This window comes from Heliangelus exortis, chromosome 1, assembly GCF_036169615.1.
Source record: "Heliangelus exortis chromosome 1, bHelExo1.hap1, whole genome shotgun sequence".
NCBI classification, from domain to species: Eukaryota; Metazoa; Chordata; class Aves; order Apodiformes; family Trochilidae; genus Heliangelus; species Heliangelus exortis.
The window spans coordinates 59,395,530-59,420,316 of record NC_092422.1 but is presented as its reverse complement, the minus strand read 5'-3'; the positions used below and the strand labels follow the sequence as shown (position 1 = coordinate 59,420,316).

Sequence of the window (24,787 nt, the reverse complement as noted above, 5' to 3'; positions counted from 1 at the left end):
ATTGCACCACATTGCCTTTCCTAGGTAGCACCTTTCTGACAGAGTTGCTCTGCCTGCTTACTACCACTGACTGAGGGAGGGTTATTTTTTTCAGATTTGCAGTCCCTAATGAGGACCGGATTTTGCTCCTTTTGCTCCCCTTAGTAGTTACTCACACACATGAGTAATCCCAGTGGGCTCAAAGGGAGCTATTCACCAGGCAGAGAGAGGGTGGCATTTGCAAGCTGACCCGCCAGCACTGCCTTCAATGGGATTTTTTGAGCAAATGGAAGACCAGAGGATCTGACCCCCAGCGAACGCGTGACTACATGGAAAAGTCTGTTCAGGGTTTATGGCTGCATGTGGGATCCCTGTGTCACGCACTGTGCTGGTTGTGGATGAATTATGCAAAGCTTCTCAAAGTCAATGTAAACTTTATAGCATCTGTCATGTAAAAATCTTGCTTATAGCGCAAAACTGGAATGTATCTGGAGGCAGAGAAGTGTTTTATGGGTGGTTTTGGGTAGGTGTTGGTAGTATAATCCTAGTGACTTCTCCCTGGGGATTGTACAATCCCTTGTGGATAGGAGAGAGAAGAGGAGTAAGAGCTTTCCTTGCATTCCCCTCAGAAGAGAGACTTGGTGCTGCTAAACTGAGGGGATTTGAAGCTTTACCTTGGAGTTGGAGAGTAATGATAGAGTCCTGTGTTGTCAAATTCATTCTTATATAGAACAGAGAAGACTGCAGATGAGCTGAGGGCATAAAACCAAAGAAGACATGAAAGGGATTATTATAGCTGCCAATATGCAATGACTTGTGAAATGCAGGTGTTTATATGGCTTTGTGTACAGGTGTATATATGGTTTATATAAACACATATTTATTGTAAACAGTGGTACCCAATATTTTAAAAAACAGTAGAAAGTCCCCTTGCTGCACAGTTTTCTTTCTCAAGATTATATGCAACATTATAATCTTTTGTGGATGGATAAAGGGATTTGTTCCTTAATAAGAAAGAAAAGTTTATAGGCTCAAGTAAAGCAGATATGACCCAGAACACAATGCTCCTGCGAGTTTAATCAGAAAGTATTTCATGCTGGTAAACTTAGCTGGAATCCTGAACGTTCTGTGCTTCCTGATGAAATGCCTTGGACTTAACATAGCTACATTTTTTAGGAGGACACTAGACAGACAGATTTTTAGAAGCTATGTACAAGAATTAAAAGAGCAAAGTGTTGTCTTCTTTTTGAAGAAAAAAAGATGAAAAACCCATACAACACAAAAATTAGTTATATTGTCTCAGCTATTGTAACAACCAGTTCTCACTGGCCCCTTTTTCCTGTAATTAAAGCCATTTTTCTTTTCCCCCTTCTGGCCTCTTCCTGGCCCAGTGTTCCAGCAACAACCAGCAAAAATGTGAGATTTTTTGAAAAGGCAAGAAGTGAGAACAACAGGTAGACATGCTTTTATTCATTTACTCAGAGGTAACAGTGGAGATCTTTGCTTTCTTTAAGCATAATAACTGCAGTGCATTCTCCAGTTTTCCTGTTTTTGATGCACAGATCTATTTTTCTCCAGTGTGAGTGCCCCATACATGTTATAAGTACACACACAACACGCTCAGTAACAGATATCTCAGTAGTGTCCACTCTTTCCCAGGTTTCTCCTTCAATTAAACCTGGCCACTCCTGCATTTTTGTGACACCTCTGCTTTCTTGCCACTGTTACTGACATATTGCTAATTAAAACCTTCTTGTCATCGTTCTCTTCCTTCCCTTCTTTCATTTTGTGTAATGGCCAAAGTGTTTCTCTGCCAGACTAATCATACGAGCAATTTTATTACTGTTTCTTCATTCCTCTGTAGCCACGTCAGATGCAAACTCTTAGCCTTTGGAGACACAGGTAATCACAGACTCATTCTTAATTTCCTACTTACATAGATAGGGTTGATTATATTTCTGCCATACTTCTCTATGCATGGAGGCTGGGGCAGGAACTACAGCCCTTTCCTGATCAATTGGTTGGTCCTAGGACTTCAGGAGCAAAAGATAAAAAAGAAAATCACTATTTTTACTATCTTACTGTGAAAGGTGTCACTGCAAGAGCTGAACTGACCACTCAGTTGGGAAGTAAGTTTCAGGGGTGCTACCACAGACATCTTTGCTTCCTCACTCACTTTGCAAGGGATGAATGTTTATTGGGTTACCCTAGACAAAGCAGTCATACCATGCAGCATCTCTGTGTGCATATTGGCCACATTTAGGCCTGGTGTAGATATTATTAGTTGAAACTATCTATGTTGTCCTGAATCCCAATCATAATTTCTTGCTCAGTCATCAGATCATAGTTTTACTTTGTGTTACAGTGATATTTCCTCAGATTTGTCTTAAATATGTTATTCCTTCACATAAATATAGGTAGCAGCTTTGTGGTACCCAGGAGACAGTAGGTTCATATTTTGTTCGTTTCTTGCATAATGCAAAAGGAGATTAGAAAGCTTCTTATATTCTGTTTCCTCCCGAGAGAAAGCTATCATGTAGATCAAGAGAGGAAATTATTTCCTTGCTTGGCACAAATGAGTCACAGAAAATGACCTTCTTTGTAGTCTAATTTAGACCCAGGAATCCTCTGAAGAGCTGATAATATAAACCCATATGGCTTGGATGAAGGAAAGTTGGAAAAGATACTGTCATTAACAGACTCATCCACATCTTACAAAGGAGCATTTCACTTGGCTTAGATTTTTTTGATCAGACTGCTACCAGCTGCAAACCTCATGTTGCCTGCACATGTTATCAGTAATACACACACACATGTGACATGCTGCTGCTGCTGCTGAGGTTTCATTTCAGCACTGGAGATACTGAAAAAGCAATGCACAATCTTTGGCTGTTTCTTCTAATGTGTTTAACATCATTCAGGAACAGCGTGGCCAGCAGGTCCAGGGAAGGGATTCTGCCCCTGTACTCAGTGCTGGTGAGGCCACAGCTTGAGTCCTGTGTCCAGTTCTGGGCCCCTCAGTTCAGGAAGGAGATTGAGGTCCTGGAGCAGGTCCAAAGGAGGGCAACCAGGCTGGTGAAGGGACTCGAGCACAGATCCTATGAGGAGAGGCTGAGGGAGCTGGGGGTGTTCAGCCTGGAGAAGAGGAGGCTCAGGGGAGACCTCATCACTCTCTACAACTCCCTGAAAGGAGGGGGTAGCCAGGGGGGGGTTGGTCTCTTTTCCCAGGCAACTCTCAGCAAGACAAGAGGGCACGGTCTCAAGTTGTGCCAGGGGAGGTTTAGGTTGGATATTAGAAAGTATTTATTTACGGAGAGGGTGATCAAGTATTGGAATGGGCTGTCCAGGGAAGTGGTGGATTCTCCATCCCTGGAGATATTTAAAAAGAGACTGGATGTGGCACTCAGTGCCATGGTCTGGTAACTGCAGCCACCGGTAGTGGATCAAGGGTTGGACTTGATGATCTCTGAGGTCCCTTCCAACCCAGCCAATTCTATGATTCTATAATCTTTAAAAACACATATTTATGTCAGTTTTGAAACACTGCTTTCATTTGCACTGTTGGACTGTAGGACACATAGATTTGGAGAGAGTTTTTTATTACAGAGAAAGCAAAAAGCTTTTAGTGTTATTGTCAAGAAACCAAGAGACAACAGAAAATAACTAGCACAGTGATACACAAAAGCACGGTCACAGAGCTTCAGCAGAAAAGGACTGATGGGAAACCAGAGGTTCAGCTAGCTGGGCAGCACAGTGAGCCACAAGTAACCATCTGTAGAGTCTCATGAGAGGAAGCTTGATTTATTCCATGGCAAAGAAGGAGCAGCTACTTATTTTTTTTTTTTCCTTTGCTATAAAGTTGGGGTTTTCTTGGTTGATGTTGTTTTGTTTTGTGGGTTTTTTCTTACTAGGGCAAAGCTGCCCAGCACACCTTTCTGGGGTGCTTTCTGCTTGGGTTGCTTCTGATCATGAGCAAAGCATTTCAATGTTTCATGGTTTACGGGTCTCTCAATATTCTTAATATACAAATGGGAGTCATGGCAGGTTGGTTTGGGTTATTTTTTTAAGCCATGAATGTGATACACCTGCAAGCAACACCTGAGGTTAGGATGTGGGGGACAACCATAGATAATGGGGTGAATTTATGGTGGGTCAGTGAGATTTAATGAAATGAGATGAGATTTAAGAGTGGTGGGCTCTGACAGCAAATTTGGGTGCACAAAAAATGGTGGGGAATTTATGTACAGCCTGGTTTTGTGAATGTATAACTGGGTTATAGGTAGATACCTTGTTTTATAGAAGTGCCAGAACTGCAAATTAGGCAGGGTAGTCTGTTGAGAATCTGCTGGGAATAACTCTTACAGCACCAAATGCTACGAAGAGAATTGGTGAATTGATTTTTTTTTTTATGACTATCTTTGAGTCAACTTTTTGCAGATGAGAAAAGCTTCAGATGGGGAAATGAGGTCAACTGAAGTCTCTGTGTACCAAAGGTAAACACAGAAAACAGAGAGAAGTAAAATATTTTATCTAAGATGTCTATAGTGTTCAGAGCATGGAAGCTGGTTTCTCTGGTGGTGTTGGGGAAGATTTATCAGTTCACAATTATCAGTGTATAGAAATTTCTCTGGTTAGCAAATCATTACAAGTACAAAGATAATGGTTTTAAAAAGATCTATTAGCTAAGTTTATGAGCTCATTTGGGGTCAACTTGTAGATATCCCAACAATAGGATCCATTTTCCTTCGATTATAGCTAAAGTTTGTCCACTCGCTTATAGCTAAAAATCCTTTTTTTCTGCCAGTGTCCATAACTGTGTATAAAAGTTGTTTGCCATTCTTCTTTCAGTGAGATGACTCAGCAGGCCTGCATTTATCCTTTGCAAATATGTTCAAGGTGTGTGCATGTGTGGCGAAGGAGCAAAAGCTAAAACCATTGTTTATTCTTTTTCATTTGTGAACATATACAGTATCAAAAGAGACCTGTACAAGATGTGTACTCCAGAACTGTTAGTTTGTCATATCCAGCATCTAAAAGGCAGTAACAGGTTGCTGAGTCAATGGCAGTCAGGTCAGCCTTAGTCGAGGTACTTCTTAAAATGTGAGCTCTCTGATCAGCATTCTTGCAGCTTCTGTTTAGGCTGCTACTTGTGTTGCCTCTTGTGCACCTGGCAGTTGAGACAAAAAGTGGGGATTCAGAATTATTGTGAAAAGTGAAATCTGGGGCTATCTGGGTTAAAAAGAATGCTTAAGGTTATTAGGACAGGGAGTACTGATGGTATCACAGGAGATTGCAAAGGATCAGCAGGCAGGAGAGCTGAAGTATTGCAGTGAGCTGGGAGCATTATGGAGAAAAAGCTACACATGGCAGGTGGAATGGGGGATAATGTAATGAGGTTACAGAGGACACTGGGCATATTGCAGTGAGGAGGGAATTACAGCATGGATGTTGGAAAATGGAAGCCTGTGCTTTACAAAATCCCTTCATTCTCGTGCTATAGAAGTATTTTTATCAAATTGCATATGGATGAACACACCACACGTGACTTAATATTTGCCTTCCTATTTCTTGCTGTCCTTTAATACCTTGGCTCTTTCAATATTAGCTTCTGAATATATGTATAGATTGCCTTTATTCTGTTCGCCCTCCACGTCTGAAATTATAGCTAGAGAGGGAAAGCATTTTATCGTTGTCTTTTTGGTTTTGCTTTGTTGTTTCCCCTTTTTCTCTCTTTTTTTTTTTTCTTTTTGCTGCAGGTTTGAGAAAGGGCATTTTACTGTGCTTCTCAGCCATGCTGGACTGTGATGTGCCCGGGGCTGTTCTGTGTTTAGAACAGGGATGTCCTAAACCTCCACAGGGGTGTAGTGACTGTCTGCACCAAAGGCATTTATTTACTTATTAAATAGTGCAGTCTGTAAAACTCTACTGCGCTTTGTGCTCTGCTTTTGCCGGGCCTTTAAGGAATGGGTATTTCAACTACTATCCTTACAAGACCCAGAGTCTGGCACCGAATGCTGACACAGGTCCTGTTTCTTGCCGTTTCACATGTAGCCATGCAAGCCTCAAGTTTGAATTCCCTGCTCTTCCCGTGCAATCAGGTAGAGCCAGCTTTGCCGCTGCTCCAATGGAGCCAGAGGAGAGACTGGCCTGCTCCCAACACCCAGACGGGCTTGTTTCTTTTAATAAGTGCCTTTTTTTTTTTTTTTTTTTTTCCTCCCTAGCAATGAATGGGCTTCAACCTGGGAGCATCTCAAGTGCACTTGCGTTATGGCTTTGTGGGAAAGACGACTTCCAACATCCCTCCTTTCACCCTTTCACCACGACGCGCAGGCCCGGCGGCCGCGGCCAACGGCCGCTTCCCTGACGGTTGGCGCGGCCCGGCACTGGAGAAGGGCCACAGACTTAGTCAGCCTTCCCCTACCCCCTCCGCCCCCCCGCCGCCCCTTCGGGAGTCCCGACAGGGCGTGTGTGTCGGAGGGGGAAGACGGGAGAGGGGGGGGGGGGGGGGGGGGGGGAAATAGCCGCGACCGGGAGGAACGCAGCAGCCCCTCACCGGAGCGGCGGAGAGTGCCCACCTCCCTCCCTCCCTCCAGCTGTTGCAAAGCGCCGCAACCCACACCGACCTCCAGCGAGCGGCACCCCCGCCCAGCACCCAACCCCCCCGACACCCCCCTCCCACCCCCGGGTGCCCAGGGAACCATTCAGCGCCTCGGCCGCCTGCCCCGCTGGCCAATGAGGGAGCGGGGGCGGGAGGCGGCAGCCTGAGGGGCGGGAGGCGGGCGCTGGGCTCGGCTCCGCGCCGCTTCGTTCCGTTCTGTTCCGTTCGGCCGCTCGCTCCTTCGAGGCAGCGCGGTCGCTCCGGGCTGTCCGCTCGCCGCCCTCTTTTCCGTCGCGGCGGAGCAGCTCGCCTGCCTCCTCCTTCTCCTCTGCCTTCTCCTCCTCCTCTTCCTTCCCAAGGCTTGGACCGGCCCGTTGTGTCTCTGCGGCGGCTCCAGCACTGCTGAGCAGCAGGCGCGGCGGCACCACCACCACCACCATGGCGGTGGAGGAAGAGGGGCTGCGGGTTTTTCAGAGCGTCAGGATTAAAATCGGTGAGGGCGCGGGGTGGAGGCGGCTGCCAGCTGCGGGGGGAGCCCCGCTGGAGTGGGCCGCGCTGGGTAGCGGCGAAGGCGGCCGGTGCCGGCAGCCCCTTTGCGCTCCCCTGAGCTCCGCGTCCCGCCGGGTGTGAGTGAGGCTGGGGGCTGCGCGGGGCGGGGGTCGCGGCGGGGCGGGCGTTGCCCGGGCTCCCCGGATCCTTACGCCGTCGGAGCGGGGCCGTGAGGGGCGGGCGGCCGAGCTCCGCGTTGCGTTGAGGCGGGAGTCCGAGCGGCGCGCAGGATATTCGGCGGATTTCACGATTTATATATATATATATATTTTTTTTTTTTTCGTTGCTACGCTACGCGCTAAAAGTTTGAAGGCGGTCATCGACTCTCTCAGTACTGTGTGTGTTGTCACTGGCAGAGTTGGTGCGAAACCAGCCAAAAAGCGGCTGCGGGAAGGAGCCGGTGCCTCAAGCCTTTGCCTCGGTGAGCGGGACGGGCTGAGGCTCCTGCTGCTTCCCCCCGGCTTCCTGCCGCCCGCCCATCTTTGGAGAGCTCACTCTCTTTGCTGTTGATCGAGTTTCAAATCGCATTATTAGAAAGTAAGCGACAGATGTCAGCGCACAGATTAAACTCTCTCTGGTGGAGTTCTGAGTGTGCCGGCTGAGGGGGGAAATCCCTCGTTTCCGTAACAAAATCAAGCCCGTGTGCAGGGGGAGCGAGGGTTTTAGGTGGGGGCACGGTGCCGGGGAGCTTGGGGGGAAGAGGAAGAATTTAGTATCAGACTTGCAGGCGTGGGTACTAAAGGATCTGGGCTTGTAGGTTCCTATTAAAGCTCTTGAAAAACCACCTATTGCATATCCGCGCACGTAAAAGCAATTTTGCAGCCACCAGTTGTCACAGTGGGTAGGACTGAAACTCCAGTTTGCCCAGGAAATCTCATTATTGGATAAGGGTATTAGCATTTAAAGAGACTATTCCTAGGATTGTTTCCTTATTAATTTTTAGCAGGTGGTTTGGCGAAAACAGGCTTTTAGAAGTAAAAATTTTGACAGAAACTGAAAGGTGTGTGTTGATTCTGTGTTCTTTTATACATCCAGAAAATAAAATCAGTAGGACTATGAAGTATGGTCAGAGACTTTTTTTCTGTCTCCTTTCAAAGAAAACAGGGAAAAAATAGTCTTTTCACAAGGGGAAAATTTGGACACCATGCAAGTGGTGCAATTGCAAGTTGGTGACTTAGTGAAAGGTATAAGAACCCCTCTCATGTAAGACTATGACTCTTGGGTGTTTGGGTATTTTTTTTTTGCTTTTTTTGAGAAGAAAAGAGTAATGCCCTCATACCTAAACCATTGATGTCACAAGAGTGTGGGAATTTCTTTGGTAGCAGAAATTGAAGACGGTAACAGCAGCAAAATACTTGAGATTAATCTCATTAAATCACGGGCTAAAGTTAATCCTGCTGCTGACTTTGGTTATCGGAGTCCTCATCAGAGCTGAGCGTTTGATTAATATGCAGTATTGCAGTAAGGATTCCTGCTGCCTTTTAGCTTGGACAGTAAATAGGAAAAAATCGTGAGCATCCCTGGCGCTTCGCTGCTGCCTTCTAAGCAGAAGGTCTTACACTCAATGAACTGCAAGAATAGAATAACTCCCGGCGCTTCCATCTGCGCCAGGGTTTCCTACAGCAGAGGGCGATCATCAGTCCTCACAAAACCCAGCTCTTTCTCGTCGCTAGAAAGGCTCTGAAGGCATATTCCTCAGCTTTGGCGGACGGGGCACGAGTTTCTGGGATTTGTTTTCGGAAGTTGAATACCTTTTTGCAGCTGAATTTTACTTTTTCTAGCAAACTTGACAAAAGATAGTGGCTAGGTTGTTCTGATGGGTTGAGGGAGTATTTCTACTCTAACAGGCCCTGTAAAGCAATCATAATCTTGAAATTGTGTATGGAGACTTGTAGACTCCTTGCAAAAAACCCACCTGTGAGTGGACTTGAAAGGAGGTGGTGAACCTGGAGGGACACAACTTTTGTTGGCTATTTGCAAGAGCAAATTTGTTTATCTCCGAAGTGTTCCCATTTGCTCGTATCATGTAGGTTTGTCTCTTCTGTAGTGACAGGAGGCTTTGAACCTTTCAGTATATTAAGGGATAAATTTTTTGCAGACAAAAGGATATGTGATTTCCTTTCTCAATTTACTTCAATTTGTCACACTCTAGAAGTGATCAGTTCTATTCTCTGGGAGCTTGTTTCCTGGCCAACCTCTGACTGATCTCTGACTTACAGGTATTCAGGGCTTGATCCGCTAAGAAGTTTTTTTTCCTCTCTAGCACCTTTTCTGGCAAATCATGAATGATGAGACTGATGCATGAGTACACCTTGGCGTAAATATCATGAAGTGTAGGACTGATGCTTTGAAGAATCATTGCAAACACTGGGAGATCAGGGTGGGGCACCCACAGTGGCATTCCTTTCTTAATAGAGAAGCTGATGCAGTTTGGATGCTTCAGGCCATGCAAAACATGTGTGGCCTAGAGTTGTTTGAATGCCCTAATGCAATGTATTCCTATGGCTGGGTCTTGTATTTCCAAGAAGCTTGAAGTAAACGAAGGCATTTACACTGCTGTTGTAACTACTGTAAATGAAAGCATTTACACTGCTGGTGTAACTTGTTCTTTTGGGACTGGTGGGTTGCAAGGACTAACCTGTATTTAACTAGATGGGTAATTATAGCCTAGATCTTCTAAACACTTCCCCATTGTGAGTATTGTTTTTTCAAGTCATGTTTGGATTTGGGTTGAGCCATCTGTTTCACTATTTAAAATATGGACCCTTGAGCTTCTTAGGAACCTGTTTGTTTCCCTTGTTTGTTGCACTGTCAATGATGTGCCACATCCAAAAAACATCTCACTGAAATACTCAAGTTGTGGGGCAATGACATGAACTCTGTCATTGTGGGTAGCAGGGATTGTTACTGTGCTACCTTTTGTCCAGTTTCTGGTTTCTTTTGCAGTTTGTTGAATTGAAAGAACTCGATGCCTGGCTACTCTTCTGTTCATCTCTTTTGCTAGGAAGTACCATACAATAATAATAATAAAAAAAGTGATATCTGTGTTAAATTAATGCACTGCTCAGATGTCTATTCGAAATTGATGTATTTTGCTTCTCATGGCCCAAACTGCTATCCTCTTGTCTTTTTTTTTTTTTTTTCTTTTTCTCCTTACTTGAAAATTATTTTTACCGGAATCTCTTATACATAAACAAAACAATGTGTCATGTAAGACTAAACAAACACTTCCTATAAGATTGCTGCTTTGAGGAAGTGTGCAGTGCTGATATTTCCATGAGTCAGTGTTTCAAAGCCTGAAAGGAAACAACATAAGGCTTTAGGGCTGATGATTGGCTGGTAAAACTACAAAGAGAGTCCTTCTGCTTGACAACATGACTTGTGTTGTGCTGTTAATAATATTCAATAAACAATACTGTACCTAATTGCTATTTTTCTCCTTAAATGGCATCAACTATTAAACATCCAGGTGAAAAGGAAAAAGCCTCATATTCAGCATTTGTTCTGAAGGCTGTGTATTTTTTTAGTGGAATTTTATGCCAGATTTTGCTTTGTGAAATTATTTATACTTAAAATCTAAAGAAATAGATCATTTATGAATTCACACTATAACGTGACAAACTTCCATGTCCCTTAAATCTGGTACTCTTGCATCAGGAAGAATGCTCTAAAATCATATTTTTCAAGCTGTAGCTGGGCTTGTTACAGAGGTTAAACTGTCCCATGGCTTTGGAATAATGATTGAGACAGGAGGATATTGCATGTCAAGAGACTACCAGGGGCACCAGTATCATGGGGAGGACCCTTTGCTCTCTGTTCTGTTGACCTTAGAGATCATAATGGTCCACTTGCACACTGTGGGGGTTTGTCACAATTTAAGACATTCATAAACTTCTAAAGCTCTTTTATCCTCCTTAAAAAGGGCCAAGGATGGACCTTCTGTAGCTGCAGGTGTTGAAGGCAGTCTAAAACGTGGAGCTTCTGGCTGCACAGTCTCTCCTTTGGGGAAGGCAGGATCAGAAAGCATGAAGTTCTCAAATGTTTGTGATAAAGTCTGGGTACTACCTGATGAGTGTTGGTGCTCCGATCACAGCTTATTCTGTTCAAAGAGTAGACTCACCATTTTCTGAGCACTCAAAAACCTCATTTATGTTTTAATGGTCCAGCTGACTAGCTGAATGTTGTTGGTCTGAATTGTGCTCTCTCTCTCTGACTCTAGTTTTTGCTGTGCCTTCTTTACCAAATCAAATAAAGCTATGTAGTTTAAGATATTGTGAAAGCAATTATTTATTTTTTTTGACCCAAGACAAGAGTCTTGGGTCAAGTCAGGCAGCGTATTTGCTAAATACTAGCGTTTAAGCAGGTTGAGTGTCTGTCAAGCAGGTATTTGCTGCCCTTCCACCATTAAACTTGATACAGAATAAATGCTTGAGGGATGCCTCTGCATTTCTGTAAGGTTAATGAGGAGCTATGCTGTCTTTGACAAACTTAAGGCCTCCCTTAAATCTAGTAATCCTCAGGTTGATCAGGGAAATCCATTTTGCCATGAGAGGTTGTCTGTTTTAATGTTGTCTGTTTGGATTTAGTGCTTGGATTTAGTTTGGATTTCAGTGGTTACTTGAAGAAGTAAGCATGACTAAATATACTCGCTGCATAATGCTGTAAAAGGATTTATCCCTATTTAAAAGGGACAAAAGGTTGTTCAACAGATATTTTTAGAATGAGAATTTTTCCCAGGTACCTATCTATTTTATATATACATATATAAAATAGAAAATAGTTATTTAGGAAATGTAAAATGTCACATGTGAAGTAACAATACCTTTGCTACTGTTTTGAAGTCAGTGGACCACTAAGGAAGGACAGAAATAAAAGTTATTTGCATCTCACCCTGAATATATTTGAGCCTTCTCAAGATAATTTCTCCACATTAAGAAGTTAACAAGTACAGCTTAAACTGATGTTGCGTAGGTAAAATGAAGTGGCAACTTATGTTGTTATTGTTGACTGCAATGCTATTTCAGGCTTGAGCCTGTCAGGCTGTGGATGGTGCAGAATAGATTATGCAGATTTTTCACCACTGGTTCAGTACTTCAGACTCTGCAAAATTTGGTTGCTGTTGTGTTCAGACCAACTTGGGTTCAGTGTTTGGAGTTGGAAAGAGCTGGGACTGGGGCTGTTTCTAGAAGGGGAGCACTGTGACTGCTCAGGGACTGTCAGGAACAGCTGTGGCTAGAGCAAAAATGGAGTCCAAAACAAGGGTTCTGCAAACAAGAAGAAGAAATGGAGATAATAGTGGAAATGCTCCAGTGAACTTGATTTTGAAGATGCTTGTGTTCAGGGCTGCCAGCCTGACATCAAATTATCCATTATTCATACACACCAGTGGAAGACAATGCAATTGTGCATTTAGAGTCTATAGAAGTAAATTCACAGGAGTGAAACCAATAAACAGCTCTGCTCAGAGCCCATGATGTCAGGAAACAAACTTCCTATTTTTTTTTGTCCTCTTTTAGATTCAGTACATTCAAAAAAAGTGTTCCCTAATCTCTCTCATGAGAACTAATAGTGTTTTCTTCCCTGCTTATTGAGGTGATTATCTGCTGGTCAGAGTGCCAAGTGCTCTTAAACGAGAACGTTATGTAAGTGCTCGGTATCTTAGCTTTGTGGTTTTTCAGAAGCTGCTTTTGAAACCTTTTCCTTGCATAGAATTACCCATTAGGCTGGCTGGTGAGGTTTTTGTGACTTTTAAAAGCTTTATTATTATTGGTTGAAAACAGGTTTCTGTTTCTGAAATTACTGAGTTAAATAGATCCCAGTATTAGGTTTTATTCCTGTGTTCTTATGACTCTGTTCTGCCTGATGCTGTTCTCCATGTTTCAGATGCTGCTTTGTTATTATGTTCTCCTAGGTGCAGTCCAAGGCCTGGCATAATGATGCACTAACCCAAACTAGGATCCTATTGATGCTTAAAAGGAAGGTCTTACTTTTTCCCTTCCTTTCTCATCTTGCTCCCAGCTATGAAACACTCTTCGCAACCCCCACCCCAAACATACCTACTGTTGACTGATGCTCCTCTGCTAATAATAAAAAGAACAATTTGCAAAGCAGGTCCAAAGAATGCAACTTATTTCTCTTGTCAGGTTTAGTTTTCTTCCATTTTAGTGAAGTGAGTCTGTGCACTCAAGTGACCTCCAGAGTTTTCTCCATACAAGTATCAGGAGCTTGACTAAGAAAGAGTGTGCAAGTGTGAGGAAATCAGAGGGAGGGGACAGAGAGACATCCTCTGCTTTCTTGTCTGTATAGTGGCAGTCATGGGACTGCTTGAAATATTCTACACTCTTCAGTCTGTTCTGCTTCCATAGTACATGTGTTCCTGATGATGCTGTATTTGTTAGTCTCTGATGTATGTCAGCTTAGCCAGCTGCTCTGGACAAAACAATGTTCAAACTCCAGTCAGACCACCACGAGGATATCTGACAGTGATCTATCTATATCTCTGACCTTCCACCTGAGAACTACTTGCATCTCACAATCAGTGCTGGAGCCTTTGCTGCTTATTAAAGTTTAGGTGTTTTATTTGGTATTAATTGATTAATACTTGAATGCACTGCCCTGCTTTTTCATCACGCACTTGTCTTTTAAAGCTGAGGCACCTAATGCTGATTAGCCATGTTTATGCTTAAACAGAACCACCCCTTCCCTCTCTTTGCATAACAGCAAAGTTTCTATTTGTGCAGATGTGCACAAATATATGCACAGATTTGTATGATAACACTTGTGTTATCATACAAAAGCCATTTATTGCAGTGATGCTCCCATTTAAGGAAGACTTTTCATGTAAACCCTGAAGGATGTTGCCTACAGCAAAATTAGAAAATACAATTAAAAAAAAACCCAACCCTTTCTAAAATACTGTTGTTCATATACCTGAGGTTAACATTCTTGGAGCACATAAACACTGGACTACAGAAGGACCTTCAGGTATTCCCTCTATCCTTTCTTAGTTTGACTGATGAAGAACTGGCTGATCTCCATTACAGGAGTGTAAATTTTGAGTAATTCTGTTGAACCCAATAATTACACTTCTGTGAGAACCAAATTAAGTCTTTGAGTGGCTCATGTAGCAATTTTTCTTTTGGAGGGGGTCAGAGAAAGGATGAGAGGGGGTGGGAGAAAATGCACTTGGGGTCTTTAAGGAGCACCTAGTACCTCTCATGTTGTGACAATTAACTTGTGACAAAACCAGCTTCAAACTGGTGTCTTTGGAGAAAATCTTAGTATCCTGGTGTGTGAGCAAGAAGCCTAGAATAAAGACAGGGTTGTAGTCTTTGCTAATACTATAAAAGATGTAAATATCAGATAATTATATTACTTGTAATGATGTCAGAGCAACAAATATCCAGCCAAATATGTAGAAGAAAAACGTATTCGTACGAATACGAAGTTCTGTATGCAAGTGATCCATTAGTGTTCCTGGGGAACAAGTCACCTAAGGCTTATATTAATGGTTAAAACAAGGAGTAGAGTGTCTTAGTGTTGTGTTTTAAAACCTTATAGCACCGCAGGTTTATCTATTTTGTGGTTAAATCAAGGAGAAGATAGAGATATGCTTGGAGTTAGTAACAAGTTATATTTTATTAAACTGAGAAGCTTATCATAGACTTGCATATTCTGAATAGCTCTCTAACTTCTGATTTAAGCAACATTTTTTTAAACCTATGAAGTCTCTGTTCTTTAGCAGTGTCTACTTGATTTTTTCAGCATAGTGGACTGGTGACTGAATTTAGGATCCAGCTAGAAGCTTTGTTTTGGAATAAAACGAAAACAAATCTAACTTCCTTCCTCTCCCATCCTAACCTCTACCAAGGGAAAGCAACTTCCCTGAAACTTCTCATGTTGTTTTCCTCCTATAGAAGCCTTTCTGGGTGAAAGTTTTGAAAAGAGATATGAACCTTCAAAAGTGAGAAGAACTGGATGTTTGTTCCCCTGTTTTCTTATATCAAATTTCTTTCATGGACTGTTACCACTTTAAAGATTCAGTGGAAAGTTTGAGGGCTTTTAGGTTTGTTTGTTGTCTTCCTTTTGTCTCTGAAAGAGAAAAAAAAAAATGTAGTATATATGTATTTTTGAGCCCTGTTGAGGAAAGAAAGAAAATACTGAAAACTTGCAGCTTGGTTTGACTTGCCTAACTTCTGAAGTTGATTAAGAGTTCTGCTGTTCAGTTGTAATTCTAGAGCCCAGAATTCTTACTGGTTTTCCACCTGAATAGATAGACTCGTGCATTTGCTTGTGATTACCTCTTGGGGAGCACTGGGGCAAAACAAAGATCCCTGCTTTATCCCAACTACTGAATCTCACTGTTCCCTGCCCTCAGGGTGTGCAGCTGTGTGACTGCATCCCTGTTAGCTGAAATGGATTAGTGTGATGTGATGGTTTAGAGAGAGAGTGTTTCACTTATTTCCAGATGACTGTTAGGTTTGAACAGGTAGCATTGATACAGTGTTTAATTTGCATAAATATTAATGCACTTTACTTTTATAAGTTGGTAGTAGGTGGGAGGAACATCAAATGAAGCATCTAGGTTGTGCCACATGGAACAAATTAATGAAAAAAATTGAAGTTCTGAAGAACACCTGTTTCAGCAGTAATGGGAGGATGGGGAATTGTCTGTGGGTGCAGGTCTGTGTTTCATGCAATGCATGCTTAAGCTTTCTTGCAATCTTTTACAGTGATGTTAGGAAGAAAAATACTTGCCTGTCACTGTACTTGTTACTCACATTGCAGAATCCATTTAAAAGAAGCTTGCATTGAAGGCCCTGAGTCTGTGTTCCAGAAAAGGAACCTAAAACTTTGGAGATAGTGTCTTACACAGGAAGCAAAAGGTATTTTAAGTTGTTGAGAAGTTGTGTTTCCAGGGTTTTTAACCTAGAGTGGTTAATTTCTTAATTTATAGCTGTAGGAACAAAGGTTGTGAGCGATAACGTGATTTTTAGCAACTTACAAATTTCAGTGCCCATTCAGTTCCAGTCACACAGAAGGCATGTAGTATAAATCAACTTTACTGTTTTTTATTTTCCTTGCTTTCAAGTTTCATTCTGCTTTGAATATTCAAGTAATGAAAAACTGACAACTTGAAATGCTTAATTTACAATTGTGCTTCTGTTATGGCTACTTATGCAGAGTTCTTACACTGAAAAAAGCAACTCCAAAAAATAGATCCACTGATGACTTGGTTTCAAACTCTCTTAAAAATAGGAGAGGAGAAGGAAGGTTATTTTTACTACTGTTTCCAATTTCTTCTAAAAATATTTCTGTTTACAAATTGTTTACAGCTACTTTTTTTTTCAAGAGCTCTAGAAGAAAACAGTTAGTGGTAGCCTTTTACAACGCTTTAGTTGATTCTTGCTTGTATTTCCCAGCTGGTGTTAGAGTACATCTGGAATCTATGAAATTCCTTTCTTTGTTCCTCATTTCCTGTTCCATTCAGTACTCCAGTGTTGCATTCTGAAAGCTGTTTCACTGGTTATCTTCTAAGATGTGTGTTTTAAAGCATTTAGTGAGTTCTTAAAGGTGGTTATATGTTCCTTGTGTTTAACAGTGTAGTTGAACTGTACCATGAAACTTCTCAGATGTTTTGTTTTGATACTTCAGTGAAAAACAGTTTTGTTTATTTTTTTGGCAGTCGTTCAGCTTGTAGGAAGGAGAGTGGTAGAAAGAGAAGAAAAATCTGGTAGATAGTATAAAAGCTCCCTTTCTTAGTCTCCCTCCTTCTCTCTCTCCCTCCTCCCCCTGCCCAGGAACAATCACCAGTTTGTAATGGAAAATCAGATCTATTTTGCAGGAGACACAGGGTGTGACATCCTACAGTTGCTTTTAGATTCTGGTTTGAAAAGTTGGTGACTGCTACAGAACGTGTGAACATAACCTTGGAAAACTGAGCTCTGATAGGATGACACAACGTGAGAACTGGATGCACCTAAGGCAAAAACAATCCATCCCCTCTAAAGCAACAACGTTTGAGTTAGGTTTGCTGGCTCAGGATTGCGTTGTTGCAGATCCCGAAGAGTCACTAAAAAGAGAGGGAATGTGTTGGTGTAACTGAAGTGATATTTTCTAAGAACACAACATCTGAAAGAAAACATAAATGAGTATTTATCTCTCTGAATCGCTGGCTCAAATTGTCCCAAACAAATGGAAGTTCTCCACAGCCCAGTGGTTGCCTCTTCTGTTGTCATTTGCCAACTGTGGGTGTTTCTGAGATCACAGCTTTGCTCTCTGCACGCTCTCTTTAGTCATGGAAGATCTGTCCTAGTACAATACATGTTCAAAAGCTTCTTCACAAAACACCTGCTATTAAGATGAGACTTGCATTATAAGCAGTCTTTTTTTTTCTCTTTATAAATACACTGGCTGTTTTTCCTTTTTAAAATTGTGGAATATGCCTGAAGTGCTGGCATTTGCTCTCACGGAAAACTTAATATCGGGAAAATATTTTTAGCTGCCTCTTTTAATGCAGCTAAGTTTAACAGAGGGAAGCAAGGAAGGCTGTCTCTGTAAGACCTGTCAGTCCCCTACTGCTAACACCAATTACTTATTTACTTATCTTTTGATTTTTATTTTTTTTTGGTGCCCCTAACAGAAATTCTGTAGCCGGTTACATTGAAAGGATTGTACATATAGATAGTTGCACATTATATTTATTCCATATATTGTAAAGAAACGAGGGGAAGTGTCCCACTTGTTTCCTACAAAGTATGCAAAAGCAGTGACAGATCTGTGAAGCTACAGCAGCTGCCTGAAGTCTCTTTCTGCACATTACATGGATACAATATAAGATAGAGCACCTCTTTTTTTTAGGTACTCTGGCCCTCTCTTTATAAAAGTACTGCTTGGTTTGGCTGAGAATTCTGTAGAATTAAAGTTATTTTGCTCCATAGGTGATTGTTGTTACTTTTAGGCTGTATTGTGCTTTGTTTCAGGGCGTAAAGGCAGTAAACTGGTCCTAAAAAACTTGCACCTTCTCTGCTCTAATCAGTGAAGAGCTGTGCTGCTGAATGTTTTTCTGCCCTGTGTTTACTGTCAAAAAGATACTTTTCTTGATTTATGCAGCTTCTCAGCACCCTAGATAAAGTCTGATCCTGAAGACCTCCTTCAAACCATGTTTTCCTGAAGCACTGGGAAACTTCCTGAGATCAGGAGTTGCATTTTGCCTACAGGAACACAATGGTTTAAATTCTGACTATTGGGTAAATATCCTTGAGCAGATGATGAGGAGGGACCCGTTTGCTATTTCTGTAAATGTTCTCTGTTCTCTTCCTCTTTGAAAATTTGGAATCACATTTTGTAGTGTAGATATTTGATTTTTTTGGACCTTGTGGTATTCAAATGTCAAGATGTTAAGGTACCTGAAGAATCACATTTGTGCTCTTTCAGCATCTCTTAGCCCAAATGCAAGGTAGGAGCTGACCAACACCACTTATTTTTGTAAATATTAGTCTTGCCCTGTGGTATTGGATTGTTCCAAGTGGTTAATTTTGCTGCAAGCTGTCAGCCAGCAGCCCTTGGATGATTCTGCTTGACCAGTGCAAACTCCAAATTTCCCACTAATAACATACAGTGCTTTAAGACAGGAGATCCAGCTAGTTGCTGCAGAATAGTTGTAGGCCACTGGTGCTTCAGAAATGCTGAGAAATAGAGAAAGGAGATCATGGGCAGTGGTCATAAAACCAGCCCTGGCTAAATAAAAGTGACTTGTTTATGCCTTTTCCTTCATACTGAGCCAGCATCTCTCTGGGGTGCTGCCTGCAGTGAACTTCAGAAAATTGGTGTTGCATGTTATGGTTGGAAGGAAGTGTAAGTGGAATACTTTTTCTCTCCCTAGTACCCCATGGCTTTTTATTTTTTTAGGCATACTAAGCAAAATTGTCTGAAAGAGAGAAAGAAAGCTAATTTTTATTCAGACCAAAACTCCTCATTGTTTTTGAGTGGTGAGGCAGAAGTTTTTGTCAGGGAATAATAAGTGCCTCAGGGAATCGGGGATTTTGCAATAAAGCAAAATAATTTCAGTAGAAGTGTAGCTCTAACTGGCAGATTATTAGTGTGTTTTGACATCTGCTTCTGTGGCTGTTCCAGAAAGTTGTGGGTTTGAAAGTAAAAAAAAAATTAATTGAATTACTTTTAAGTCAGCTCTAGTATTAAAAGTAACTTGTTTCATTAATAGTCTAGGGGAAAATGTATATGTTGTTGTCACTAATTGTCTGATAATACCTGCAAATTTTTGGTATGCTGATGCCCTGGTGGTGGGAATTGGTAATCTAGTATTGTGGGGAACTTGTACTTCATACTCTTGAATGTGAGCTTTACATCCACATGCAAAGTGAATCTCTGGAACTGAAAGTGTAGATTTCTCCTAGTCCCATGGAATCTTACTCTGGTAGAGTTGTACCATGTCAGACACAGGGTGTCTGTTTGCTTTTGGTGTTAACTAAAGTACCAAATGCTTGTAAGGTGGAGTCACTGCTTCAGCAGCATCATGCTCAGTGGCAGAATGAAATGGTGTCACCTACTAATATCCTAGTCAAGAAGGGCTTAGAACCAAATAAGCTCTTGCACATCTGTGCATTAGTGTCAGGCTGCAGTTATACCATAACTCCTCTTCAGAATGTGATTTGAAAAACCCACTACTTGAGGTGATGTGCCTGAAGGAAATACTGGGTACAGAGCTAGGTCTGATCCCTTGTTGCTCTCCATCATGTGAGATTGTGACAGGAGCTTCCCCACACTGCCCTCATAGTATGGGGTCAGTTGCAAGGGTGAACCTTGTAGCTGTGCTTTAAAGATAGGAATTTATTGCCTTTTGTGCTTTTGGAGGAGGCATTGGTGGTGATGTATCAATTATATCCTTTTGTTGTATCCTAGGGTAAAACATTTGGTGCGCTCTCATTTGTGTCAAAAATGCTAATGTATTTTGCAGTGTAAATGTCTGCTAGGATATCAGGCTGCAGGAGACAGAATTTGGGAATATTTGTCTTAGGGCAGGTTGGGCTTGGACAGAAGGAAAACCCAGTGGAGTGTTTTGGTCCGTTGCAGGTGTCACGTGCATTTGGTATTTCTTTTTGTCATTTTGGACATAGCTGCACACTTGTTTTTTGGTATCTGGCCCTCTGAATAAATAAGGCTAAAAGCTGTAATTTTATAGTGAACGAGGCTGGGCATGGCAGAGAGAAAAGAGTGTCTTACAATGAAAGCACCTACAAAATCACATGTAGGGCCCATGTAGCTCACCTACTCTAAACATCCTTTAAGAGAAGAATGTAAAGAGAGTCTGTTTGTGTTGGCCAGAACCTCCTGACAAGGTGGTTGTTCCTTGTTTGTCCCCTATGGTACAGCTGAAACCAACTGTGCGGGAGTGTTGAGCTCTCATAGCTGCAGGGGGAGCAAAGTGTGGGAAGGATGAGACAACCAGTATGTGCTAAGTTTTTTTGCTGTTCTTCTCTTTGCTGAATGATAGCTTTCTTTGGAGAACATGAGATTCACACTAAAACAGGCCAGCACAGGAGGAAGGTGATGACAAGATAAAGCTTCAAAACATAATTTTGAGCCAATGGGTTGGCTTTAATTTAATCAGGATTTTTTAATTTTTTTTTTTTTTTTTTTAACAGGCATCAAAGTAAAATCCTTGGACCAAAATAGGTTATTATCAAGAGTATGCTTAAGTGTTTTATTTGAGGAATGAAGCAGTTACTTGGCTGTTGATGGGGAGCAATCTGAATTCTGTTAAAGGGCTGTGATTGAGAGCTTCTGGAGGACAAAGGGGAGGCTGAGGCTTTTGTAAATCAAAACTAATTCAAGAGGAGGCTACCATAAATCTTTTGTGATATTATGGAGCCTTTAGAAGATATGAAGTTATTCCTGGGCTTCAGACTCATATCAACAGTTATGGCTTAGCTGTAGACAGGGTAATCATGTTGCTGTTGGTTTGTACTCTTGTAATAATCCAGATTGGATGGTTCAGCCCCAAACCTTCAAGACACTAGAGAGTAAGTTTTAGTTGCCTAATTAATGGTAATGATAAATGCGAGTTTTAATCTAATTATTTGAAATCCCTATTTAGGAAAGTCACTGAAACATGTAGCTGCTATTCTGCCTGTAAGACAGCCTTGTTAGTTTTCTCACTGTGACCCTATGGTATCAGACATACATCTTCATTTGCATCACTGGTAGCTGGAACCAGTGTCTAGAAGGCTTGCATTGCCTACCCCAGCATCCACTAAGCACCAGTAAGCTTCCAGAGCCAAGCACTTGAAAACTGAGAATTGCCATCAGGAGGGTTATCAATTGTAACCTTGGTCTGAACTCTTTCAGGACACAGTTCCTGCCACTACAGGAATATATACTTGCCTGTAAAAGTAAAACTGCTGCATTCAGTCCATGGGATGGGTGGTACTTGGCATAATGAGCAGTTATTCTGTATTCTGTTCCTGTAGTGGAATGCCATGGCTTCCTGCACATATGTTCAGTTCAAAATCTGCTCTAGCATTGTTGCTGGGCTCTTTCACTTTGTATCTTCCTTACCATACAGTGGAAATCTTTGAGTTATCTTCCAGCCTTTTCTGAGGTAGGGGTAGCTCAATTAAGCAAGGGCCAGGGTAGGAAAACGCTATCTACCAGTCATGGTGCCATTCTGAGTCTAATTCTAGGTTTTTCTGGAAGGCAGTTCTGTTGAAGCAGCAGGGATCCAAGAACTGGATGGCACATTTTGTTGTTCCACTGTGGCAGCCCTTTCTTTGTGCTTACTTGATTCACAATGTGCCTTCCTTTTGCTGAGACCCACAGGGCAGGAGCCTCACAAGCAGCTCTCCCAGCTGCATGCAGAGGTGGAACTGAATGGCTTTGGGTAAGCAGTGCCAAAGTGGTGAGAGCCCTGGGAGGGGAAGGGACAGGGCAGAACAAGCAGGATTCTGTTACACTGCCTCGCCAAGTCTTGTTTCCTTCCTTTCAAGATCCTGTTCTTGTCAATCTGCACTTTGAGTCAAATGCCTTCTGCATCCTCCTGGTCACGGTCGGGCTCTTGAAGACAAAGCCCTGCCTGGCGTATCCAGTGCTGGGGAAGTGAAATGCAATACCAGAGCAAATAGCTCTCAGCAGGATCAGAAAAGACACTGATTTCTACTTTCCATGATTTTTTGGGACTTCTAAAAAATGGTTTAAGTGCCCATGCTAAAGCTACAGGCTGCCTAAAACTGTTTTTGACATCTGGACACCCTCAGGACAAGTCACCTTCTCCTGGGTCCATGTTAGCTGGTTAAGCTGAAATACTTGAGTAAAGTAAAATGTTGTGTAGAAAACAGTTTTAGTGACTATGTACTAAAATATTGCTTTCCCTTTTTTTGCCCCTGTGTAACCCTCCTTCCCCTGCCCCTCCCCAGTGGATCTTGTTCAGACTCTTCTTCTGCAGGGCTTAATACCAGTCTTTGTCTTTCTGTAAGCTGACAGTAATGGCATTTTAAACATTGCATTTCTGTGTAAAGGTCCTGGTGTAGAGTATTGGTTTCTGCCAGTGTGCTATATACACTGCAACATCTATTTGAGTTGCTTGATGTCTGAATAGCCTTAATAGTAAATCCCATCTTTTATTCTGGTCTCTTACCTTTCTGAAGAGCATGTGGTGACACACGTTTGAAACTTTTTCCTTAGCTTTGAGAAGTGTAGCTCAGTTCTGGATAGCTGTGATTACTTAAATACTCCGGTGGTCTTTGTGACCTCAGTAGCAGAACTCCCAGTGCCTTGATGGTATAGATGAGAGTATTTTACTAACATTTAGAGCAGAACTGACTGAACCGAAGATTAATTTAATGTGGCTCTTGTAAGCCTAGAGGTCATCCTATCCCACTTGTCATTGAGAGCAAAGTGGATTACTTTGTACAGAAAAGCAAGCTGGAAATTGAGTGTGACAGCAAAGCGGCCAGGGCAGTGATCTTGCCAACAAAATGGAGAGTCCTATAGTAGCCAAAGAAGAAGAGCAGTGCAGGTCTACGATGTTAACCAAGGTCAACCAAGAGCCTGGGAATCACTAGACAAGTCTGTAGGAATGGTTAGGTCCAAGATAACACTGGGAAATTAAGTCATCAGTTCAGGGCCAGGTTTGGTAAGGCGAGACAGACAAACCTGCTGCATAGCTCTGGCAAGGTCCAGGGGCACGTATCTGAGCTGGAATGCAGCTTCTAGGTGAAGAAAGCTGTCCAGTGGGGTTTCCTTCCAGTGCTTTTTGACACAGCTGCCCTCCCAGCAGCCTGAGCTGAGCTTACAGAGCCTGCACCATGTGCTCACCCCTCAGAGCTCAGCGTTGATTCTGCCACTGCCCAGGTTAGATGGGCTGTGCCTTTGAGCTGGCCTTAAGACCCCTGAGAGGTAGGGGGGGAGTTTGTGCTTCTGCCACCACTCAGATGTTTTGGTAAGACCTTGTCTGGACAAGCCTTCACCTCAGAAAAATCTTCTGCAGATCCTAATCTTGGGGTAGGCAGAGTGGAAATCCTAAGGGGTGAAAAGAGGAAGTGCAGATGCAGTAACAGAAAGTAGGGCTGCCTGTTTTGTAACACTTAACTGTGGCAATAAAATGCATCCTGTATGCTGAGGGAGCCACCCTTGCCCCCCACCCACCCTTCTGATTCTTGGAGTCACTGTGACTTAGACTGGAAGGCAAGTTTTTCCATAGCTCTTTGAGGATAAGGAGAAGTGTGTGGGAGGCAGTAGGTATTAGGTAGCTATTGCTGCAGTATGTGGCAACGATTGCTAATTGGACTGTTGAGATGGCAAGAAAATAAATTCTCCTGAAGCCTCTTTAACCTTTTGCAGCTGCGTTTTGCCATTTATTCATTCATCTATTTTGGATGATATCTTGCTTTCATTCTATGACATTTATTAGTGATTTATTCTTCTTCCTTTTTTTCTGTGGTTTGAAAACCATGTCTGATTTTTGTGAAGATTCTGGTGCATGTTCTTACTTCTCTCCAGGCTGTGGCAAGCCATCATGTCAGCACTGTTCTGTTGATTAGCAGAAGAGAACTATTAGCGTAATGTTCCTTTGTTTCCTGTCTCTTTTCTTCCTCCCCTTCCCTAGAGAATTTTTTAGATTTCTCTGTGCTATTTCTGTGGGAGCTGTACTGAAGGAGTTTGTGCAAGAGGCAGAAGGGTTGTGTAAAACTTTGCTTCTGAGCTCAACCAGTGGTTCTCCCTGCAGACCTGGGCTCAAGATGAAAGGGTTGTGTTTGCATTTGAATTTCTTGCTGATTTGAAAGACGAATGTATGGTGTCTCATAGCAGCAGCACTTGCAATGTGCTGCTTTCATAAAGGGCAGAGTCATGACCAGCCTTTCATAGTTAGGAATGTGGTGCTTTAGTATTCTTCTTTTAATTCTGTCTGGTTAAAAGAGCAAGAAGAGATTATCAGTGTTACTCTTTTCAGAAAGGTGAAATGTAACATGCAAAAAATTTTGAATTTTAGTTTTAATCATTATCACGGAGGTTCACTTGAGAAAATACTGGAGAATACTATGAAGTGTTTCTGAGGCATGTTCTTACAGAAACATGTGGCTCAGATTTTTCTCCTCACTTGCATGTAACGTCTGCACTGTGCAAGTTCAGTGATTGCTTGCTGCA

At 42.3% G+C, this 24,787-nt stretch overlaps 1 protein-coding gene across 3 annotated transcripts in view; it reads left to right on the top strand.

Moving 5' to 3' along the window:
* Window positions 1–24,787, top strand: part of RASA3 (RAS p21 protein activator 3) — a 178,456-nt gene that overhangs the window by 38,430 nt on the left and 115,239 nt on the right. For 2 of the 3 annotated variants that reach the window (XM_071744243.1, XM_071744247.1), the window contains exon 1: window positions 6,936–7,070. The exons of the other annotated variant lie outside the window; for it this stretch is intronic. In XM_071744243.1, the coding sequence (XP_071600344.1) occupies window positions 7,016–7,070 (55 nt within the window). In that variant the 5' untranslated portion in view covers window positions 6,936–7,015. Of the gene's footprint in view, window positions 1–6,935; window positions 7,071–24,787 lie in introns of those variants that run through there. 3 annotated transcript variants of the gene reach the window in all.